This window comes from Anabrus simplex, chromosome 1, assembly GCF_040414725.1.
Source record: "Anabrus simplex isolate iqAnaSimp1 chromosome 1, ASM4041472v1, whole genome shotgun sequence".
Taxonomy (NCBI): domain Eukaryota; kingdom Metazoa; phylum Arthropoda; class Insecta; order Orthoptera; family Tettigoniidae; genus Anabrus; species Anabrus simplex.
The window spans coordinates 522,410,196-522,433,376 of NC_090265.1; the positions used below are offsets into that span (position 1 = coordinate 522,410,196).

General features: G+C 39.1%; 1 protein-coding gene across 1 annotated transcript in view; it reads left to right on the forward strand.

Moving 5' to 3' along the window:
• The window catches only part of Vps36 (vacuolar protein sorting 36), a 120,374-nt gene that overhangs the window by 90,420 nt on the left and 6,773 nt on the right, over positions 1–23,181 (forward strand). Inside the window, exon 6 of the mRNA XM_067135443.2 lies at positions 7,868–8,083. Coding sequence (XP_066991544.1) covers positions 7,868–8,083 — 216 coding nt within the window. The remainder of the gene's footprint in view (positions 1–7,867; positions 8,084–23,181) is intronic.

Genomic DNA, 23,181 nt, shown 5'->3' on the forward strand with positions numbered 1-23,181 from the left:
GTCTTGTCATCCTCTGCGATTTCCTTTTCGATCGTTCTCTTCCAGGTCTTCTTGGGACGACCTCGCTTTCTGGAGCCCTAGGGGTTCCAGTCCAGCGCCGCCCTCTCAACAGCTCCATCCGGCTTCCTTAGTGTGTGCCCTATCCAACGCCATTTCCTCTCCTTGATCTGGATGTCAAAGATCTTCATTCGAGATTATGTCCGGCCACCTCACATTTGTTATGCGACGCAGACATCTATTAATGAATACTCATAAACAATTTATCATTCAATATTCTTGTACAATGACCAGTACACTATCAAAATGATAAAAGATTAAAATACAAATTTATCATGCACACAAATTTATACACTGGGCACTAAAAAGTTAAAACATTTTAAAATAAATTACTACACCATTTTAATGTTACTTTTTAATGTTAAGTACACGCTCCTTATTTTGAACAAACTACTTTTTATATCTGTACATAAAGTAATCTTTGTCCTTTTTGAATATTAACCTAATATTTGGTTTTTCACCAGTCAATCACTACCGATCTGCATTTAGGTGGCAGATTCCCTATCTGTTGTTTTTCTAGCCTTTTCTTAAATGATTGCAAAGATATTGGAAATTTATTGAACATCTCCCTTGGTAATTTATTCCAAACCCTAACCCCCCCCTTCGTATAAATGAATATTTGCTCCAATTTGCTCTCTTTAATTCCAACTTTATCTTCATATTGTGGGAAAAAGTCATTGAAAGAAGGCTTAGGCAGGAGACAATAATAGGAGAAAAACAGTTTGGATTTATGCCAGGGAAAGAAACCATAGATGCCTTTTCTTTTTTCTCTAAGACAGCTTATGGAAAGACACAGAGAAAAGAAGAAAGATCATGTGCCCCGCCAAGAAGTATGGAGATGCATGAGATCCAAGGGAGTACCAGAGAAGTATGTGCATATCATTCAGGATATGTACCATGGGGCAGAGACGCAAGTTAGAAGGGCTAATGGAAACCTTACCAGTTGAAGTTGGTCTCCATCAAGGATCTACACTGAGTCCCTATATCTTTGATCTGGTAATGGATGTTCTCTCTGAAAGCCTTAGGGAACCAGCTCCTTGGTGCATGCTTTTTGCAGATGACATCGTACTATGCAACAATAATAGAGAACAACTTGAACTTAAACTAGAACACTGGAGGATAGGGGTCTTAAAATCAGTCGGAATAAGACAGAATACTTGTGCCTCAGTGGAAAGGAAAATTATAGTGTGAAAATGGATGGAAATCAACTTCATGCAAGTAATAGTTTCAAGTACCTTGGATCAACTGTATCTGATGATGGCAATCTAGATCTGGAAATTACACACCGAATTCAGGCTGCCTGGTTAAATTGGAAAAGGCTGTCTGGTGTCCTCTGTGACAGGAAACTAAATGTCCAACTGAAGGGGAGAGTCTACAAAAGTGTGGTGAGATCTGCCATGATATACGGAGCAGAAACTTGGCCAATAGTACAATCACAAAATAAATGGCTGGATGTAGCCGAAATGAAAATGGTGCAATGAATGTGTGGTGTTACTAGGAAAGACCACATCAAGAACAGCTTCATACGAGGCAGTGTTAAGGTTACTCAGGCATCACAGAAAGTTCAAGAAAGGCAGTTGCTCTGGTATGGTCACATTAAGCGCAGGGATGAGAACTGTGTAGCAAGAAGAGTGCTTGACTTGGAGGTGAAGGGCAGGAGGGAGAGAGGCAGATCTAGAAGAAGACGGATGGACTGCGTGCGGGAAGACTTCGCAGAAAAGCAGTGAACTGAAAACACCATTTGGGACTGAGGGAAATGGGAAAGACTTGTCAAAAACGTTGACCCCGCATGAGCCGGAAAAGACGAAGAAGAAGAAGAAGATAGGAAATATAACAATGATGATAATAATTAATATTTAAATTAAACATAGTTAATACAATTATAAAATCTACTCTAAGAATGCAACATTTTCAAACCCTTAAATAATTGATTTGAAAGAACTATCAACGTGACAGTTAGGTTAAGAGGTGGAGGAACACAAGCCTCCAGGCTCAGCATACATACAGAACAGCTTTAAAGACTAGAGAGAGGCAGTTCATATTCACAGGACATGTGCATTAGTATGTTCTGAAGAAGTGATCAGCATTTGAACCATGTCGGCCCTCAGGTTGAAGGTCCACATCAATATCTCGGCACACCACCACCGACTGGTAAAATGTGCCTGCGGCTCTCGTTGTTGCTATAAACTGAAGGTAATGGATCAGTATGACTTGAGCAGACGTGCAGGATGCCTCGCAGACATATGCGAGAACCAAACCGTCAAATGAGTTTTTAAAGAGGGTGCATTGTTGGCATGAGAGAACGTGATTCATCCATCCAGGAAATTGCTGCTCGTGTGGGACAGAGTGTGTCGGCAGTGCAACGGGTGTGTACAGAATGGTCCACAGAAGGCCGTAGAACACGATGAGATGCATTTGGTCGCACCACACAGACCCTCCTCCGAGAAAATCGACACCTCATTTGAATGGCATTGCAGGACAGATCTGCGTCCTCCTCGGCTCTGGCGCAACAGTGGAACAGTGTAACACATCGTACACTATCAGAAGTGACAGTCCGTCGCCCTGTATTACGGTCTGGGTTACCGGCGCGTCGTCCACTTCTCCGCCCAACTTTGACTAATGATAATTTCGTGTGGCTATTTCTAGCTGAGTGCAGCCCTTGTTAGGCAGACCCTCTGGTGAGGGTGGGCGGCATCTGCCATGTGTAAGTAACTGCGTGTTATTATGGTGGAGGGTAGTGTTTATGTGTGGTGTGTGAGTTGCATGGATGTTAGGGACAGCACAAACACCCAGCCCCTGGGCCATTGGAATTAACCAATGAAGGTTAAAATCCCCGACCCTGCCGGGAATCGAACCCGGGACCCTCTGAACCGAAGGCCAGTACGCTGACCATTCAGCCAACGAGTCGGACAGTTTGACTAATGTGCATAAACATGCTAGACTGAAATGGTGTATGGAATGACGTCACTGGGGATAGGTATGGCAGCAGATAGTGTCTTCGGACAAATCCAGGTTCTGTTTGTTTGAAAATTATAGCCACATTTTTGTTTGCCGCAGACCGGGATAGAGGCATCACATTGACTGCATTCGCACAAAACATACAGTGCCAACTCAAAACCTAATGGTGTGGGGTGCTATTGGGTACAACCACAAATCACAGTTGATGCGTGTCCAGATCACTGTGACCAGTTTGACCTAAGTAAATGACGTCCTGCGAACTGTAGCCATACCCTTTCTGCACAACACTCCAGACACCATATTTCAGCAGGACAATCTGCGAACACATGTTGCTACACAAACATCTGCCTTCTTGTTTTCATAGGATGTCAGACTGTTGTCCTGGCCCACCTGATCACCGGACTTGTCACCAATCGAAAATGTGTGGGATATGGTGAAACGACGGGTGCGGCGCTGTGACCCAATGCCAACCATCAAAGATGAACTGTGGAACCAGGTGAATGCAGCATGGCTGGCTATACTCCAGGACGCCATTCGCGTCTTATACACGTCAGTGCCATCACGAATGGAACAAGTTGTCAGTGCCCATGGAGGTTCCAGTGCCTACTAGGCAACAGGACACATGCTGGACCTAGGTGACTGAAATACTAATTGGTTCTGCAGAACTTACTAATGAACAGGTCCTGTGAATATGAACTTCCTATCTCTAGTCTTTCAAGGTGTTCAGTTTTTTATGAACATGAGTGTACATATATAGACCGGTATGCCTTTCAGCATTCAGTCTGCAAGCCTCTGTGAACTTATTCACACACTTATACACACTTTACTCGTTTCAAAAGGAACCTTGCCTTTCTTCATCAGGAGACAACAGAGAAATGAAACGACGCATTAAAGGTTGCTAGGAGAAAGCAACAAGGAACTTAAAATGGTGCCATAAGATGTAAAAGGGACGCCATTTTAGCCCCATACTAGAAGACAACGAATGGTAACAGTAAAGCATCATTCTCTAATGGTTCTGATAATAGGTACCCATGGTTCACTGAGGTTGTAGCCTGTATCGCGGTTGAAATTATCTGGGTGTTTACGTATTTCAACTGCCTCCCTGATAATTCTTGGGCAATATTGCCTTATACGGGCAAGAACATCCACTTCTTGGAACAAGACATCATGACCAGGTGTTAGGGCATAATCAGCAACAGCTTATTTATCTGGTTGGTTGAGTCTGATACACCTGGTATGTTCTTTGATGCGAGTACATACTGTTCTCGAAGTCTGCCCAGTATAAACCTTGCCATAAGTACACGGAACTCTGTAGATACTAGGTTGTTGCAATTTAGGCAAACTATCCTTAGTTGGTCGCAGGAGTTGCCTAATCTTAATTTATGTTCCAAAAACAGTTCGTACATGGTACCTACGTAGGATTTTAGCAATACGATCCATCGTAGTATGTATGTAAGATAGGTAAGCAGTTCCTTTTATATCTTTTTCCTTAACAGACGTCCAGTTATGCGTCGATTTCAAAACCGTTGAGATTAAAGCTCTGCTGTAACCGTTGCTCTCAAAGGTGGTTCTCAAGGTGTTAATATCCTCTTGTAGAGCTGACACTTCACAAATCCTCCTGGCCCAGGTAGTCAGAGTTGTAAGGATACCGTGTTTCTGGGCAGGGTGATGGTGAGAATCTGCGTGCAGATATCTGTTGGTATGTGTAGGCTTACAATAAATGCTGTGTCCTAAAGATCCATCCTCTTTCTTGGTGACGAGAACATCTAAGAATGGTATTTTGCCATCAGATTCCATTTCCATGGTGAAACAAATGGAAGGGTGCTGGCGATTAAGGTGATCCAGAAAGTGACCAAGATTGTCTTCACCTTCCATCCATACGACGAACGTATCATCCACCTACTGACATCAATTTAGTCTTCAAGAGGCTAATTTTCATACCATACTCATTGCACCTATTTTCAAGTTCCAAGATGTTAGACTGTAGGCTTTCAGCACAATCTACCATTAAGACCAAGTAGTCAGCATAGGCCAGACTGCTTACTGCATTTCCACCTAACTGAATCCCTCTCTGCCACTTTATACCTTTCAGCAGATAATCCATGTAAACTATGAACAACAAAGGTGAAAGATTACATCCTTGTCGAATCCCTGTAAGTACCCTGAACCAGGTTCAAAAGCTTACAATTTTTTTTAAAAACGCCCATGGACCTCATTAGTATGACGGAAGCTTCATATATTTGAAACAAAGTTTCCCTCAACTTTACATATGTTTGAATCAGAAAAACAACCCTGAGTGGTAGAAAAATGGAAACAGAAAATGAAAGACAGACAAGGAAATGCCTAGCATAAAAACAAGACAAAAGAAAGAAAGAAAGAAAGAAAGAAAGAAAGAAAGAGTTCATTTCCTACAGGAAAATGTTTATGAGCTAACTCACTCTCAAAAACAAACTGTAGTAACCTTGGACTAAGCACATGTAGTTCATCCTTACTTGCATACCATACACCAGATATTGTAAAACAAGCCCGCACGGCATGTTTACTGGCCAACCGACTCCCGTTAAAGTATGGAAGGTAACCATAAAGGCCAAAATATTAAAGTTCTACAAAGAAAATCTCTCTCTCTCTCTCTCTCTCTCTCCCCTCTCTCACCTCATAGTGCAGACTAATGAACCTCAGATGAGAACCAACTCACTCACGAAATTATGGGGTGCCAAAACGAGCAGGAACTGGCGATACATGATGGGGGAGCAGCATAAATATGGCAGCCAAGAATTTGAGTATGATTATGATGGCATGATACAGTTGATTTGCATTTCATCAGAACAATTTGGGAGACAAAAGAAAGGTGGCAGAGAGAGGTTAGTAGTGTGCGGGTCATGTAGAGTTGTGGTTCAAGATCGAAACCCACTCGCATGTTAAATATATGCAGTGATGGGGATGTAGAAATCCAAGGTAAGATGAAGATTCACAGACACAAATGTTACACTATGCTCTAGGAACATGTTATAAATAACATTCACTATAGATTGCCTTATCCACTGCTTGTCTTTTCCCTAACATCGTAGAACTTCACATGTTTATTGGCAGAGTAAGTATTAGACAAATGTATGTTAAAAATTAAGACAAGAAATACTTGATTACAAAAGAACATAGTACATATCAAGTTTAACACTGATTTTTCCATACTGAGATTTTGTATGTTATTTGTTTTATTCATCATCTTAATGGAAGAACTAAATGAATTAAATGGCTCTGTAATAACAAGGTCAAAGCTCTCTTGCTTTTGCAAATGGTGTAGTGATATGGAGCCATACTGAAAGGTAGTGCAAGAGAATTTGACCTCAAAATTTGTCCCCTAAAACAGTCTTGTTTCCCATAATCACATTATGTGGAAGAGTATTGGTGAGAGAAAATCATTTTCATTGTCCAGACTGCATGGTAACAAGTTTAGAGGCCTCTGCTATAACAGAGTACAGAAAGGAGAATATTTTTACCACCTTTGTTAGAAAACTTCTCTGGGATAAGCATATTCTATTGAAATTAACTCTGCAGAAGTTTCTTTATGCCAGGAATCATAAGTAGAGATACCTCTTTTTTGCAAAGCGCAAAATCACAAAAGGTTTGCAAAATATTGCAAATTTGGCTCAAAACATGAAATTATTTATCTATAAGCAAAATCGCAAAAGAACTGACGAAATTATGTGGTATTACTCTTTAATCCAAGAAGCATAATGAAAGGTGATTTAAGAATGATGAAGTCTCTCATCTAACAAAGCAAATTCCTGTCCTACGAGTATTTTCAACATCAGAATATCTTGAACCATACACAGTATTTAGGGATCTAGTTGGTAGTTCATGTAGATCAGGTTAAGATATTGATGTGATTATCATTCTTATTTCTCTAACATCAGAATAGGGGCATTTTTTTAAACCTACAGTGAAGGCTTTATGGATCCAGTCAGTTATGTTGGTAGCAAGGGGACATTTTCAACGTATTGTAATATAATATATGAAAGGAGAACAGCTCTTACTCTCAATAATATGGAACTCATAGTATCTCTGTCCTTTTCAGGCTGGTGTATAAATTATGTAGGTAGGCAGGATAAAATTTGTCCAGACATCCATGCTTTGTACATATGTAAAAATAAAATATATTTTACTGTAAATAAGCTATCAACTATCTTTTGGTTTAGTGTTTATTGTTGAAAGGTGGATTAAAATAAGCAAAATTTTTGAGGGAATAAAATAAAAATAGCAAAAAATATACTGAAAGAACTTTTTTAAATGTCAAACTTAGGCAAAAATGTTCACCACAAACAGGTGCATCTACTTATAAGCTTAAAACCTGCACTTTAACTAGCAGAAATATCAGTAAGCTTCAAGCTATGAAGATGAAATTTGTGAGAACATTGGTTTGGAAAACTGGGTGTGATAAAATAAGAAAGGAAGTGATTCAACACCAAGTTCATATACAGTAGAGTACCCCTCTTTGAGGCTATAGCCAAAACCAGATTAAGATAGTTTGGTCATCTGAAGAGGATGAACTACCAGAGAACAGCCAAGGGGTGACTGGAGAAGGAACTTGCAGGCAGGAGACCAAGGGGTTTACAAAACAATACAGCACCTTGGAGCATGAGGGTTTGTGCAGCGACATATATTAAAATAAGAAGTCTAACTGGATAGAAAATAGTGGAGAGTGCTAATTTACCACACCTGAGTAACTACGGTCAGTCCATGCTGTGTTGACAGTTCCCAAGACTTGTATCATATACTGATATGTATATTATAACTGAAATTTTCTTAAATATGTTAATTATGGTAATTAATAGACATTTCTGAATCTTTCTAGGAACAAGGTGGCATGATGGCTCTGACCGATGCATACTGTAGGGTAAATCGAGCCCGTGGATTAGAGCTCTTATCACCCGAGGATCTTCTCACAGCCTGTCGATTGCTGGATCGATTAAACTTGCCTATTAAGTTGCGACAGTTTGACAGTGGTGTCATGGTTCTCCAGCTTCAGTCTCATAGTGATGCCAGCGTTGTTGAAAATACAGCTGCTGAGGTAAGTTGATCGTTAATTCAGTCTATTTATTAAAAAAGGCTGCAATTTTTTCTTGTAGAAAAATTTGTATATTAACTTGCTTTCTGTTGATGGCAGTTGTTATTTTCATGCTTTTTTATGAGGTTGTGATGGATCAGAATATTATCATTATAGATCATAAGGCTATTTTTATAACCTAGGAATAGTAACTTCTGTAGTGTTGTGTAGGGTTGGGCAGACTGGAACATTCAGTTGTTCTACAACATTGGGAGCTTGAGGCGGAGTGTTTCGGTACAGAGTGCCGCAACACGGGACTGTAACTGCGTAAGAGAGGGGGAGAGAGAGAGAGCTTCGAGAGGCAACATGATATGCTCCGCGTCAGCTGGAACATGCCTGTAGCAAGCGTGCTGTTTCGAAGGTCGCACTAGATAGACTAGTTGACCTTGGCTGTGTGCAGTGGGCACATGGGACACAGGACTGTAACTGTGCAGTAGAGAGAACTTTGAGAGGCAACATTACATGCTCCGCGCCAGCAGGAATATGCCTGTATCAAACGTGCTGTGTGTAGTTATGGCCATTATTATTATTATTATTATTATTATTATTATTATTATTATTATTATTATTATTATTATTGTATGGCATTTACAAGCATAATCTGTAAAAATATACAATTAACATACAAATTAAAATATAGAGGTAATTAAACTAGAATGTCCAGCTCCGACAACCAGTCCACTGCACTTAGTGTCAATTCATGCAGAGTCCGTAAACCGTCCTTAAATGCTTACAGTGGACAGCTCTCAACAACATGAAGCAATGTCTGTTTCTCACCACCACACTCACACGCAGCACTTTCACAGTATCCCCACTTTTTCATCATATATCGGCACCTGCCGTGGCCTGTTCTAAAACAGTTTAGTTTTGACCACTCATGTCGAGGAAGATCGAAACCTGGCACTTTCTTCGTTGGGTCTTTAACCAGAAAGGCGTTGGTGGGTGGACATTGTTTCCATCGCTGTCTCCATTCTGCTGTTACACTGAATTTTTCATAGGAGTGTAGATCAGTCCAGAGTGGATTCCTGGATTTTAACCTCATCACAGGTGGATCTCGTAAGACATTGAACAAAAGTGAGTTCCTGTGTGCAAACGTCTTCTTGAGCAACTGTACTTTCGCTGCTTTTCTCCTCAGATCTGGAGGAGCAATGTTTGCTAAAACAGGCAGCCACTGAGTAGGAGTGGACCTCACTGTACCAGTAACAACTCTCGTGGTTTCATTGAGCTGTACGTCAATCTTGCTCAAATGTACGCTGTTTTTCCACACAGGAGCGCAGTACTCACCAGCCAAGTATACTAGAGAAAGTGAAGCAGTGCGAACAGTGTTTGCATCTGCACCCCAGTTGCTGCCCGCTAGTTTATGCAGTAGATTTACTCTTGTACTCAGCTTCTTTGACAGATTCGAGCAATGCTGTTTGAACAACAAGGACCGATCCAGTGTGACACCCAGATATTTTGGGAAGAAGTTGTGGGAGACTTCTGTTCCGTTAAAAAGCACATGTAGCTTCCGATTAGCTTCCATGTTATGCAAGTGGAATGCTGTTACTTCCGTTTTACTAGGATTTGGTTGGAGTCTCCATTTGTGAAAATAGTCGCACATGGTAGCTAGGTCCTCTGTAAGTACATCCTCACAGTGTGCCAAATCCATACTCTGAGTAATTAAAGCTAGATCATCTGCAAACTGTATCTTCTTTGAAGTTGTTCTTGGCAAGTCATGGATGTAAAGATTGAATAGAATGGGAGATAAAACTGACCCTTGGGGTAAACCATTATTTAGAGATCTCCACCTGCTTCTTTCACCATTCAGAAATACAGCAAGTCGACGGTTGGATAACATGTTGTTTAGTAAGCATGCTAGCTTCTGACAAGGGATGACTTGAACAAACTTGAGCAACAGTCCCTCTCTCCAGACCATGTCATAGCCTGATGTAAGGTCGACAAAAGCTGCAGCAGTCTTCAGTCTTTTCTGGAATCCTGTTTCAGTTTCTGTTGTCAGTGTTAACATCTGATCACAACAACTACGATTCTTTCTGAAACCCCCTTGCTCAACTGGGATGACTCTTTCTATTGCTTCCTGGATACGGTTAAGTATCATTCTTTCAACCATCTTGTAGATTACGCTAAGGAGTGAAACTGGTCGATAATGTGAAGCATCAGTTCCTTCCTTTCCTAGTTTCAAGACTGCAATTACTTTGGCTTGTTTTAACAACTTAGGTAATTTACCAGTTCGTAAAATTTCATTGAAGAAGTTGACTATCCATTGTTTTGTACCAGGGCCTATGGCCTTCAGAAACTCAGGATAGATTTCACCCAGACCAGCAGCTTTATTTATCTTTATCTTGGATAGAGCTTTGTCCAGTTCTTGAGTACTGAAGTCACAGGAATACTCCGGATAGGATGTCAACTGTGATCTTCTCGTTCTTAGTTGCTTCTTAACACTCCTTGCATGTACCTTGTCCAACTTCGCTCTAGAGATTTGTGTCAGTCTGGAGGCAATGGTGTTTGGGTTCATTGGCAAACTTCTGCGTTTCATTGTAGGGTCACTACCAAGTTTTCTTATGAGGTTCCAGGCTTTACGACTAGAGTGTGTGAAGTCCATCTCTGCTGTAGTTCTGTGCCACTTCTCTCTCCTAGATTTGTTTAGAGCCCTTAGCAACTCATCAGCTGTTTGTTTATTAGGAGAGTTCTGATATTCGGTGTAGAGCTGATTACATTCTTCTGACCATCCTGGTATATACGTCTTACGATATCCCCGGGGAATGAACTTCCTAGCATTAGCTTTTATGGCGTTGACAAATCTATTGTCATTTTCAGGAACTGGTCGTATCCACTGTACAGTGTTATCAAGTCCTTCTGCAAATTTTTCCCACTTTGCTAGTCGAAAATTCCAACAAGGTTGTGGTACTGAAGACACAAGAGGGATCTCAGTGCCATAGTAAATAATAACTGGTCTCTGTTGACAGTGAGGAAAGGAACTGATGACCTTTCGTTGTACCATGTGTTGATTCTCAGGAGTTGACTGTGACACTATGCACAGGTCAGGAGAATAATCCTTTAGCCATCTGCCAGAATGAAATGTGCCAGGATGTTTAGCATTGTGGACGAGTTGTAGGGAGTTTGCTTCATTCCAGTTATTTAGGTTGAACCCATTGTCATCTTCAAATTCGTATCCCCATGCTGGGCTGTGACTATTGAAATCTCCAATGTACAAAACAGGGTGATCAAAAAACTTTTAATGATCGGCTGGACCAACTGACTGCTGGTGGTTTATAGATATTCACAACAGTAATGCCTGAGATTTCCACTGCCAGGACAGAGATTCTGTTGAGTTGTCTTCATAAACAACTTTAAAATCAGTTAACTGGGACCTGATGTAAGTTGCGATCCCATAACGTTCATCATTGATTGCCCCAGCGAGATTGTAACCACCTATTTTTCCTCTTCTGTAGAGATCTTCACTGTCACTTGTATGTGTTTCCTGTAGTGCTATCAAATCCACTTTGTTCTCTAGCATAAGGCGGGACAGATACTGACTCTTTGGTGGTGATATGGATTCGATATTTAAGTGACAAATGCGGAGATTGTTACCAAGTCTGATCGACAAGTGTTCTGGTTGGTCCTGAAAAGGACTGTTAGTGGACATAGTACTTGCTATCATCTGCTTGTTGCTGTGTAGCAGCGCCTTCGTGGAAGAATCAGCCGGTGTACCACCGTTGCCCAGGGAACGCCCGAATGCCTTATCTAGCACTCTTCGGGGAGGCTCCTTCCATGGCCAGCATAAAGCTGCACGGAACGTGAATGAACAGTCGGAACACTGAAATTCGTGCCTAATAATCACGCTTAAAGGCTGCGTTTAGGATAAGATTTTTTTGGTCAATACGAAATACAGATAACACGGTTACAATGGCAGTACAGGTGTTTAAAAGCAACTAATCCAAGGATACTTTCACCAGTTGAATGTATTAGCCAGTATTGTAATTAGGGTCAGGATAAAACTTCACAGCACATGAAAAACCAGTTGGAAGTCTGAAATATGCACCCAGAAATATCATGTCTAAAATGTTGTTTTTGAGATAAGAATGTTTTCATTCATTCTGAAATACACCTGTCATAATTACACTAGCAGTAGTGTTTACAAATGTCACAATGTTATTTTCACTAATTAAACATACACTCACACAATTGAAGAATTATTCGTCAGTACTGGTACTCTATTTACGTACACAATATTCAAGCAGTAAACTAAAATTAAACAGTATATACTGTACAAGGAGAAATTGAAATTAGAAAATTAAACACTATATACTGTACATGGAGAACACGAAAATAAAAATTAAACACTATATACTATACAAGGAGAACACGAAAAGAAAAATTAAACACTATATACTGTACATGGAGAACACGAAAATAAAAATTAAACACCATATTATACTGTACAAGGAGAACACGAAAATAAAAATTAAGTGAAACTACCGACAAATGTTACTCTTCCAATACTACCCTTTAAATGGTGCTCAAAAAAGTTCACGGCATATTTGCATTTAGGAACATGATTTTAGAAACTTTGTCACTTTTTAGACGTGTACGGTTTTCTGTGATGGTCTGTCCCTGCTTTGAGAACACTCGTTCACAGGGAGCTGATGTCGCCATAATGCAAAGTCTCTTCTTCATTAAGTTGTAGAGGGCTGGCAAGGTATCTTTGTTGTCATTCCACCATTAAAGAGGATTCTCTAGCCTGTGCAGAAGAGGCATATTTAAACACTTGTCCATCTGTATGATACTTGCTGCTTTTGGATTAACAGTTGGCACTTGAACGAGCTCTTCAACGGCTGCATCAAAGTTTTTCGATAGTATGCTCGAAAATGATACTGTAGACCCATATGCCTGATTGTCTTTTGATGAGGGCTCTTGTGTCCCACCTGATGTGTTAACAGCTGTCTGTTGGTGTGCAGTGCCAATAACAGTAGCGGCATCATTAATAAGTTTTTCAATTAATATTGAATTTTTACGACCACATTGTAATCGAAACTGACTTAGGTTGTGTTACGTAGTACATTTAGTACATGTTGAAGAGCAACCGACGCAAAATCGGGAGGTTGTGGGTTCGGATCCCACTGGTGCCTGGTTGGCCATTTTTGTTCTGTACTTAACATCTCTTCAACACGTACTAAATGTATGTAACACGACCTAATAGGTTGAAAGTCGGTTTTGATTACAATGCGGTCGTGAAAATTCAATATTCATTGACTTGGCCCTCAACGGGCAACTTAAATGCACTCTACAGTTTGATGGTAGTAGTACCAGACCTGTAGCTTAGTTCCTTTCCAACAGAACAAAGATGGCCTAGGCCACCATAGCTCAATTGGTAAAGCAACCGACGCGAAATCGGGAGGTTGTGGGTTCGGATCCCACTGGTGTCTGGTTGGCCATTTTTGTTCTGTACTCAACATCTCTTCAACACATTACTAAATGTATGTAACACGACCTAATAGGTTGAAAGTCGGTTTCGAATAAGTTTTTCCTTTATTTCTTTAAGTTTGCTTTCATCGTTCATAAAACCATACGTCTTAGATCTTAGATCTAAAAGTTTTCCTTCCCACAACTTTTTTTTATTGCGGTACTTGTTGCAAATTTTACTTGTCAGTTCTTCATATATCTTGCCAAGGAGTCTAGAAATGGCCAGACTGTCATATTCCATCTCTCGCAGCTGTTGGCAATGAGTTCATCCAATTTTTGAAAGAGTAACGTGCCTTTCACTGCTGACTTCCCTTGTCATTTCATCGAAGCATCGTAGAATTTCAACTGATTTCTCAATTATGTACCAGTCTTCATTGTTTATAACTTCCACAAAATTATTGTTCATTATTGCAAGAGTACTTTGTAGTGGTTTCTTGGTCTGAATGACTCTATTCATCATCTCATGTCGAGTTCTACCGTGTTGGACACTCCTGCTTTAGAACAGGATAGCCCATCTGTTTTTGAGTGCTGTGAAGTTTCTCCAAGGATTGTGGGCTCCTTTTAAAGAATTCAACAATACATTTTACCTTTTCTCTTGTTGGTTTTATTTCTTCCAGGCTTGATTGTGCTACTAGATTCAAACTATGTGCCAAACATGGAACGTGCCACTAGTTGCACTTCTGAACTGCACTAACCATATTTGAAGCATTATCTGTTGTGCAGGCAACGATTTTGTCCTGAAGATCCCATTCTATTACCACTTTCTTGAGTTCTTCGGCAATGTTGTCTGCTGTGTGTCTTCCTACAAACTTCGAGCAGGACAGAAGCTTTGAAGAGAGTGTGCCATCCCTTTTACATATGAAATGAGCGGTAACTGTTATATAGTTTTCATTTTTCAATGAAGTCCACCCATCTGTTGTGAGGGCTACATATGAAGCATTTTCTGACACGTTAGCCTTGACATCTTGCAATGTTGTGTCATAGAGTTTATTCAAGAGACTATTTGAAAGTGTTTTACGGCTTGGGAGACTATAATTAGGATTCAACATCCATTAAAACTTCTGAAACTCCTCAGCCTCAACTATATTGAAAGGTAAAAAATCTTCTGCAATCTATTTCAACAACTGTTCGTCAAGTTTCTCTTTCTTAGTTGTTGACATAGGCCTGGATGAATAGGCTTGTATTCTATTTTGTTTCAATCTTTGTTCCTTCCCTCTGCTTAATGTGCTTAACTTGAGTGTATGATCGGACGTACCTATTGTTGTTGTTGTTGTAGTAGTAATAGTAGTGTTGGTGGTAAATGATGATGAAACAGCTTCCATTAGCGACACAGGAAGATAGGTTTGTCCAGTTATTACTTGAACAGATGTGGCAGGCACAGGACCTGAAGCTTCAGTTGTTGCCTTTTCATCTTCTGAGTCATGATGCACCGATACAAACCTACTTTGTTCAATGTCTGTTGTGGGATGTTTAAGTCTGAAATGTCTCATCATTATGCCGGTTGAAGATCCCTCTGCACACAAAATAGAAAAACATATATTGCATTCCACTCTGTTGGGTTTTATTCTAGTAAAAATGTCCCAAACAGGACTCCGATGCGATATCATGGAAAGTTTACAGTCTTTTGTACGGTATATATTCCTAGGCTTCAATGAAAACACTCTTCTAGAACAGTTGAACACAAAACAAAACACATTAAGTTATTCGCATGTACTGATTTACTACCAAAGGCCAGTGGCCGGTGCAACGGAACTCACAGAACAAAGAGGATATGACAGAACACGGAACACTCCAACACGAGCAACACGTGGCGGGACTGGCGGCGACATGGGTATACTGCATTTCCGTCTAGCGCCTGACACTCAGAAGCTGTCATCGGCTATATTCACTATCACTCGGCTTATGGTGCCGAATACATCGTGTCATCACAGGTCCTGCTTACCTTTGATTACTTGCGAATCTTGAAGTGAAACCAATTAAACTAGTGTATTTTTTAATACTAAAATAGTCAAGAATAACTTCGTGTGCCCAGTATGTTCTACCCGTACTTCCTTTTATTATAGACAAGACTTTCTTTTCTTTCTTGTAGTGTATGCATTCTCGAAGATCCTGCACGAAAAGATGCTTTCAATCAGTAATCTGTAGCTTGCAGTAATGAGGTGAAGTTTGTTAAAACATGGACTTGAGTTTTTTCTTTGAGAATTTTCAGTGGAATTATTACTTAAGCTAGTGTATTATTTCATTCTAAAGTAGTTGTGAATAACTTGGTGGGCTCAGTGTGTCAGTATGTTCTACATCCTTTAATTATAGGAAAACTTGAATCGTCATTTTAAGACGAAATATTCAGGTGAAGAAGTGATATTTACAAGTCACTTCTTTGCCTACAATATGACATGGGCCTCCATCATAACTGTCACAGGTGAACAATGTAGTTGAAAGTGGAAAGTGTTCATTGAAGTCTTTATTTGTACACCTGTACTGTGTAATATTTGTAACATATGGTATGTGTAAATAGTTGATTTCAGTTCTGTACTTACTGGAAGTATCCAGAAATGTTACATGAATTTTTGAGCAGGATGTGTTGCCTTTTGTTGCTTATGAGTTCTAGAAGGCATATTCTAACTATTCTGGAAATGGAAGATTCGCAAAGTTGCATATTCGAGTTAAAGTTCGCGACCGATGGAGTAGGAATTGTGATTGGTGAACCTAGGAGGGGTAGGCGGACTCATGCATTCTGATTGGCTACTCCAAGGCCAGGGTTTACCTATATATAGAGAGCGAGGCAGCGTTCGTGATTATTCGGTCTTGTCTCGGTCTGTCTGAAGTTTTACGTCGTGCGACACCTCGTCACCGGGATGGGCCACCTTCGGGTAAGCACTCTTGAATTCCGTTCCGGCTAAAATTTCCGTAATGTTCGGTTGCTTTTTCGTAGAGGAGTCTGCCCTAGCCTAACCTAGATTCGCCAAATTAATTAGTTATGACGCCTTAGCTTTTCAGCTGGGCTTGCCTGTTTGTTTTCGAGGCATTCCCATTTCTTGTTTCACTGAATATGTAAATTGTAGTTTAATATATTTACATTGCGGTTTGCCTCTGGTAGTTAAGTGTCTCTTGATGTACGCTAGAGTTTTGGAGAGTACGTTTACTTCACTGTAAATTGCATTGTACAACTGGATTTGTAACTAGATGTATAGTTGGTTTGAAATTTGAACTTGTAGAAAGACATTATCAAAGAACCTCTAAGTTATGTCGATCACGGAGAATATAGTTCGTAAGTTGCAAGTTGGCGGATTTTGTTTGGAATGTATTTGAAAAATGTTATTTACAAAAGGATATCTTAAGCGTAAGTTAGGGGTAACAGACATGAAAGTAGCAAGAATGACTGTTGGTACAGACAGGTGGGAACAATAGTAGAGAGTACTCAGACTGAGGAGGTAAATGCTTAAGTTAGGAATTAACTTGATGGATGAAGCGCTACATATAAACTGGCTTCGGTGGTGGAGTCATCTGAGGTGAATGGAAGAGGATAGGCTACCTAGAAAAATAATGGATTCGGTCTTGGAGGGTAACAGAAGTAGAGGGAGTTTCTAATGAGCTTGGAGTTTTAAAATTTGGTTGCTTTGTGAAATTCACCATTTTAATTATTTTCAGTGCTTCGTTGGTTGCTGTGTTTTTTATTATGTTTTCCTGTTGTGTGGTTATATTGTTGCAGGCAATCTCGTTGTCACTGATTAGTTGTGTCATGTTTTTTTACCGTAATGTTCTTGACAATTAAAGTAACAAATTTTGTCTTTTTATTTGAAAAAGTTGTATTGAATCTGGGAAAAGGTAAACTTATCATTGCAGATCCCAAGATCCCAGCACTAGAAGTCCTCCCCAAAAATACACAAAGACTAATGGCCCATCAGACCAATAGTACATTTCGAAAGCATGCCAAGTTGTAATGTGAGCAATCTACTCAACCAAATGTTAAAAGGAAAGATTTCAATGAAAGACAGGACAATTTAAAAACACATTGGAACTAAATAAGCTGAACATATCAGAAACCACAAGAATGATATCTTTTGACATCACTAACATGTAAACTTGTCTGATTCAAAATTATAGAAAAAATTTTAAGAAAATAACCATGGGTTGGCCATTATCAGGAACTATAGTGAACATTTTCCTAAATAATATTGAAAACAAGTTCTTAACTGACCAGTGTTCAAAGGGATCTTGCACTGGAGCAGATATGTTGACGACATAATATGCCTGTATTACATGAAGTCTCCAACGCGTAACCCTTACTAGACACACTGAACTGTTTACGTAGTTCAGTTAAATTCACAATGGAACCTGGAAAAAACCAGGAGGATCAATATTTCAGACATCCCAATTAGAAGAAATAAAAATAACTTCTCTCAAAAAATATAAAGCATGCAGCCTCAACTAAGAAAAGCAGGCAGATAGCGAGATGGGCACATTGTGAGCTAGCTAGTGGGCATCAAGACAGTTGTTTATTAGAGTGCAGCAGCAGCGGACATGTGTAACTATTAGAGTGCAGTGTTGGCTTGTGTATTATAATACTGGGTCATCCAATTATCTTGGAACCAGAGCGGTGGCTGGGAGTGACCAAGCTGACAGCTGCATGGGAGGGAGGGAAGCCTGCGGTGACTACCTGTTCTGGCTTTGTCTCTCAATGCAGTTTGTTTCGTGTTTCAGTAAGAGCTACTCCTGTGTGCTGAGTGAAGTGAGAATAAATGGAAAATAATAATAATAATAATAATAATAATAATAATAATAATAATAATAATAGGTTTAATTATTCTATTCCACATCAAATGTTTGTTTATGATTCATAAATCCTTACAGAATACGCTTGTGCTGTTTGGAGATAATTTCAAGAGGAATTCTGAGATGTTTGAGTTCTAAGTCATGGGACGGTTCATAGATTAGTTAATAACTGTCGTGAAACAGGAAATATTAATCATAAAAATCAAAGAAGACAACAACACATAATATAGTCTGCTGAAATATCTCTCAGCTGTCTTTCTCGGCGAACAGGTTTTTCTTAATGGTTCCGTACAGAGTGCTATGAAGTTTTATCAGTTAGTCACTAGGTTGCTCTCTTATTGCCAGACTACCTCAGCTGTGGTTCTGTGTGAATTGGATGACTGTATGAAAATTTGCAATGGAATTCTGAAATATATTACTTCGCTATATGGTTTTCTTTTCGCTTTAATTTTAACAATGGAAGTTGGGTGATAATAAAGTTTAATAAGAGGTAAGGATGTGGAATTGCTGATATTTATTTATTTAGGGGTTTTCCCTCAGTAAAAACCTAAAAAAATAAAGCAAATGGGAATCATTAAATTTATCCAAGGTGGAAAATTTTGAAATGAATACATGGTATAATAAATGTTACTAAGTGTAATGTTCATTTGCTTTAGACGAACAACAATTATCTCAAATGCAATGGGCCAGCACTTCTAACATTATCGTCAGCACAGTGCCCGCTTCAGAACATTGGGCGGCAGGACGCTCTGTTGTGACATCATAGGACACTGAGTTGAGGCTGCCTGATATACGGGAAACCCACCCATACTTCACACACACACTAGACAACGAATCTAAACTCCCAAAATTGCATATATTAGGAGGAATGAATGCAATGATACACAGAGCAATAACCATACAAATGAAAAGAATGGATTTTAGCAACAAAATACAAATAATAAAACAACTTGCAAAAGAAAACAACTCCACTCAACACAGTAGACTGTCTATTAAGGAACAATGAAAAAACACAAATCCCCCAACCAAAATTATAAATACAGTATTTGGTTATCAATGAACAAAAGCATGTTCAAAATAGCTAATATATTCAAAAAGTAAAATTTGAAAATAGCTTTCTGAACAAACAACATATTACAAAAAAGCACATTAGGAAATACAACTTAAATAATAAAAAGACCCTTCTTCTAAATCAGGAGGATATAAACTCAAATGCAAAGAAAAAAACTGGAATGCCACATATGTTGGCCAAACTAAACATAATTTCCACATCAAGTACAATTAACACAAAAACTCATTTAAACACAACTAACATTCAGCCTTTTGTGAACATGTGTATGACAACTCCCACCATTTCACAGGCATAAGCACAGAACTTTGTCCCAGAAGGGACGGATTTTTAGCCTCTCCCCACTATATTTTTGACCCGGCTGTCTTGCCTTTGAAGTCCGTGTCACTTAGGAATTTAATTCTGACTTGCTTCTAATATTATTTCCTGTGCGGCTTATGTCGCTGAGTTTAATTGCATCCTCTCCGTCCGCGGAGTTATATTCCATCGTTAATGTACGATGTATTTCGCTCCTATCTCTGTTATTTTCCGGTCTGGTGTTGGAGCTGTAGAGCAAGTCTTTCTCCCGAGGCTCATCTGCTCTCCAGCTAGCATCTGCTGTGTGTTGCCTTGACAGCATGCTCCGTAGTACAGTGTTAGCCATGATGGAAGTTGGAAGAGTTATTCAGTGGCTCGTGTGTAGAGCATCTATTCATATTACCATGCCGGGATAGCTCATAAAAGATAAGAGCTTTATGCCCTCAAGTTTTGACTAATTACCTGGGTGTGGACGTCCACGGCTTATTTATTTGCTATATCTAGCATTTCATGTAGCTGTGAGTAATAAGTTCTCTGCTGACGCCAAGCGTTAGCACCATTCCATGGATTCAAAGGAGTCATTTCCTTCACGTTTATTTTTTTCCCTCCTGGAGCTGCACTGCCACATCTCTGAAACTCATTTAATTTGGGAGATTTAACGCCATCCTGTAGATATTAATTTTTGATGAATCTTCAGTTTCATTGAACTTGAAAATTCTGAAACATGAAAATGTATTTGCCTTACTGACTACACCATTTAAACCTCTGTACGGGAGGAAGAAATCTCAAAACCTGTCAAGGTCTCTACTTTTTCCTGCGAGATGATTCTTCGCAGTATCGTTATTTCTGTTTCGAGTCAAGAAAAATGTTTAAGTGTCTTGAAAATTATTTTAATGTTACCTAACTAATTTCAGATGGCATTGTATTACTAAGGGGAAGTCATCCACTAAAATGATTGAGACCACGGGACTTTTTCCGGGAATCTGAATCTCTTTACTCCTTTAAATTTTCTTTCTCTGATTTTCATTTTCTTTAAAGCTATTTTTCATTTATGCTTGGTGGCTATTGTACATGTTGTTGTCTCCATGGCAACCATTGTCCATGGGGAGGATTGTTAAATATTGATTGATGAATAATTAATTTATGTGGGCGTGCCCTTGAGATTCAAGCTGATTTTTGCTCTTACTTGTTCATGTTTATTAATTGATTTGAAGTGTGAGTGGCCCTTGTGATTCAAGCTACATTGCTCTTACTTCTTGATGTTTATAATTAATTTGTGTGGGAGTGGCCCTTGTGATTCGAGCTGCACTGCTCTTACTTTTTGACGTTTATTAATTTGTGTGAGAGTAGCCCTTGTGATTCGAGCTGCCTTGCTCTTACTTCTTGATGTTTATAATTGATATGAAGTGGGAGTGGCCCTTGTGATTCGAGCTGCATTGCTCTTACTTCTTGATGTTTATAATTAATTTGTGTGGGAGTGGCCCTTGTGATTCGAGCGGCATTGCTCTTACTTCTTGATGTTTTATAATTAATTTGTGTGGGAGTGGCCCTTGTGATTCGAGCTGCATTGCTCTTACCTTGATGTTTTATAATTAATTTGTGTGGGAGTGGCCCTTGTGATTCGAGCTGCATTGCTCTTACTTCTTGATGTTTATAATTAATTTGTGTGGGAGTGGCCCTTGTGATTTGAGCTGCCTTGCTCTTACTTCTTGATGTTTATAATTAATTTGTGTGGGAGTGGCCCTTGTGATTCAAGCTGCCTTGCTCTTACTTCTTGATGTTTATAATTAATTTGTGTGGGAGTTGCCCTTGTGATTTGGCTGTCTTGCTCTTACTTCTTGATGTTTATAATTAATTTGTGTGGGAGTGGCCCTTGTGATTCGAGCTGCATTGCTCTTACTTCTTGATGTTTATAATTAATTTGTGTGGGAGTGGCCCTTGTGGTTCGAGCTGCATTGCTCTTACTTCTTGATGTTTTATAATTAGTGTGGGAGTGGCCCTTGTGATTCAAGCTACATTGCTCTTACTTCTTGATATTTATAATTAATTTGTGTGGGAGTGGCCCTTGTGATTCGAGCTACATTGCTCTTACTTCTTGATGTTAATTTGTGTGGGAGTGGCCCTTGTGATTCGAGCTGCATTGCTCTTACTTCTTGATGTTTTATAATTAATTTCTGTGTGCGCATGTCCCTTACGATTAGAGCCTGTGTTGCTCTTACTTCTTCACGTTAAAAAATTGACTTTATGTGGGCGCGTCCCTTTATGATTTGAGCTGTTTGCTCTTAATTCTTGATGATTGATAATTGATTTCTGTGGATGTGTCCCCAATCTGTTGTGATGCTTCGTTCTTTCCTATTTGAATTGTGTGGAAATTTTGGGTCGTTTGGTGACCTATTTTATGTTAACCTATCATTGGGACCAATTTCTGCCTTTGGACATGCGTTCCATTTGTGTTCATTTATTTTCCTGTTGTGCCTTTTGAGATCCGGTCTTTGGAAGAATCTCATAGCCTCCCTTTACTACGTTCTACGATAAATGAAAGTAAAAGAAATCCTGTGGAAAGTGGATTTAATTATTAGTTCAAAAGTAACTATCTGAAAGAAACAAGTTACATGTTCTTCTGAGCCCTTCAGGCAGGTGGTAAAGCTAGTCCATGGAGTTTTTTTTAAAAATTTATTATCCTGTAATTTGTTCTTGTTTTAATTTATCAATTAATATTAATTTCATTCTGTTATTGTTTTAATTTAGAGGACGTCCCTCACCTCTGTGGTAAATAATCCTTGACTGTTAAATCCACTCTTTATTTATTTAATTAATTTCTTGATTAATTTAATTTCTATTTTTAAAAGGTGCACCATAGGTTTTCAATAATTGTAGGCTCTTATCTCGTTTAATTGTAAATTTTTTAAGGAATTATCAATTAAATTATCTTTTGTTTCAAGTAAAACACCTTTGCTTTCTTTCAAAACTTCTGTTTATTTCTTACTGTGCCAAAATTATTTCTTTCGATTCATGTTGTCTCTGGGTTGGTTCCAGTTGTTTTGTAATTTGGGTTAGTATTTTGCTGTTTATTTTTAAAATATTTTAAGGGTATTTGCTTTCTCTTGTTTTTGTTACTTGTATCAGCTAGCGATGTTACGGCTGGTGGAACTTATAATATCTCATATTGAAAATAATAGAAAATTATTAAATATCAAAGAGGTAACAGAAATACACGTCACGAAGAAAGCCAAAAACACACACACACACACACATCCCCCTGAAATATTCCCTGCTGTCATATATTGATAAGGCACATTTCACGCTCCTTTTAAACTTTATATTTTACTAGCATGTGTCTGCGGCTTTGCCCGCGTTTATTACTTCAACCGTTAGATGTTCTAATCTCTTTATTTAAAATCAAATTAAAACATTATATTTATTAACTCACATCTTTTTGAAGTAAATTGCATGAAATACATTA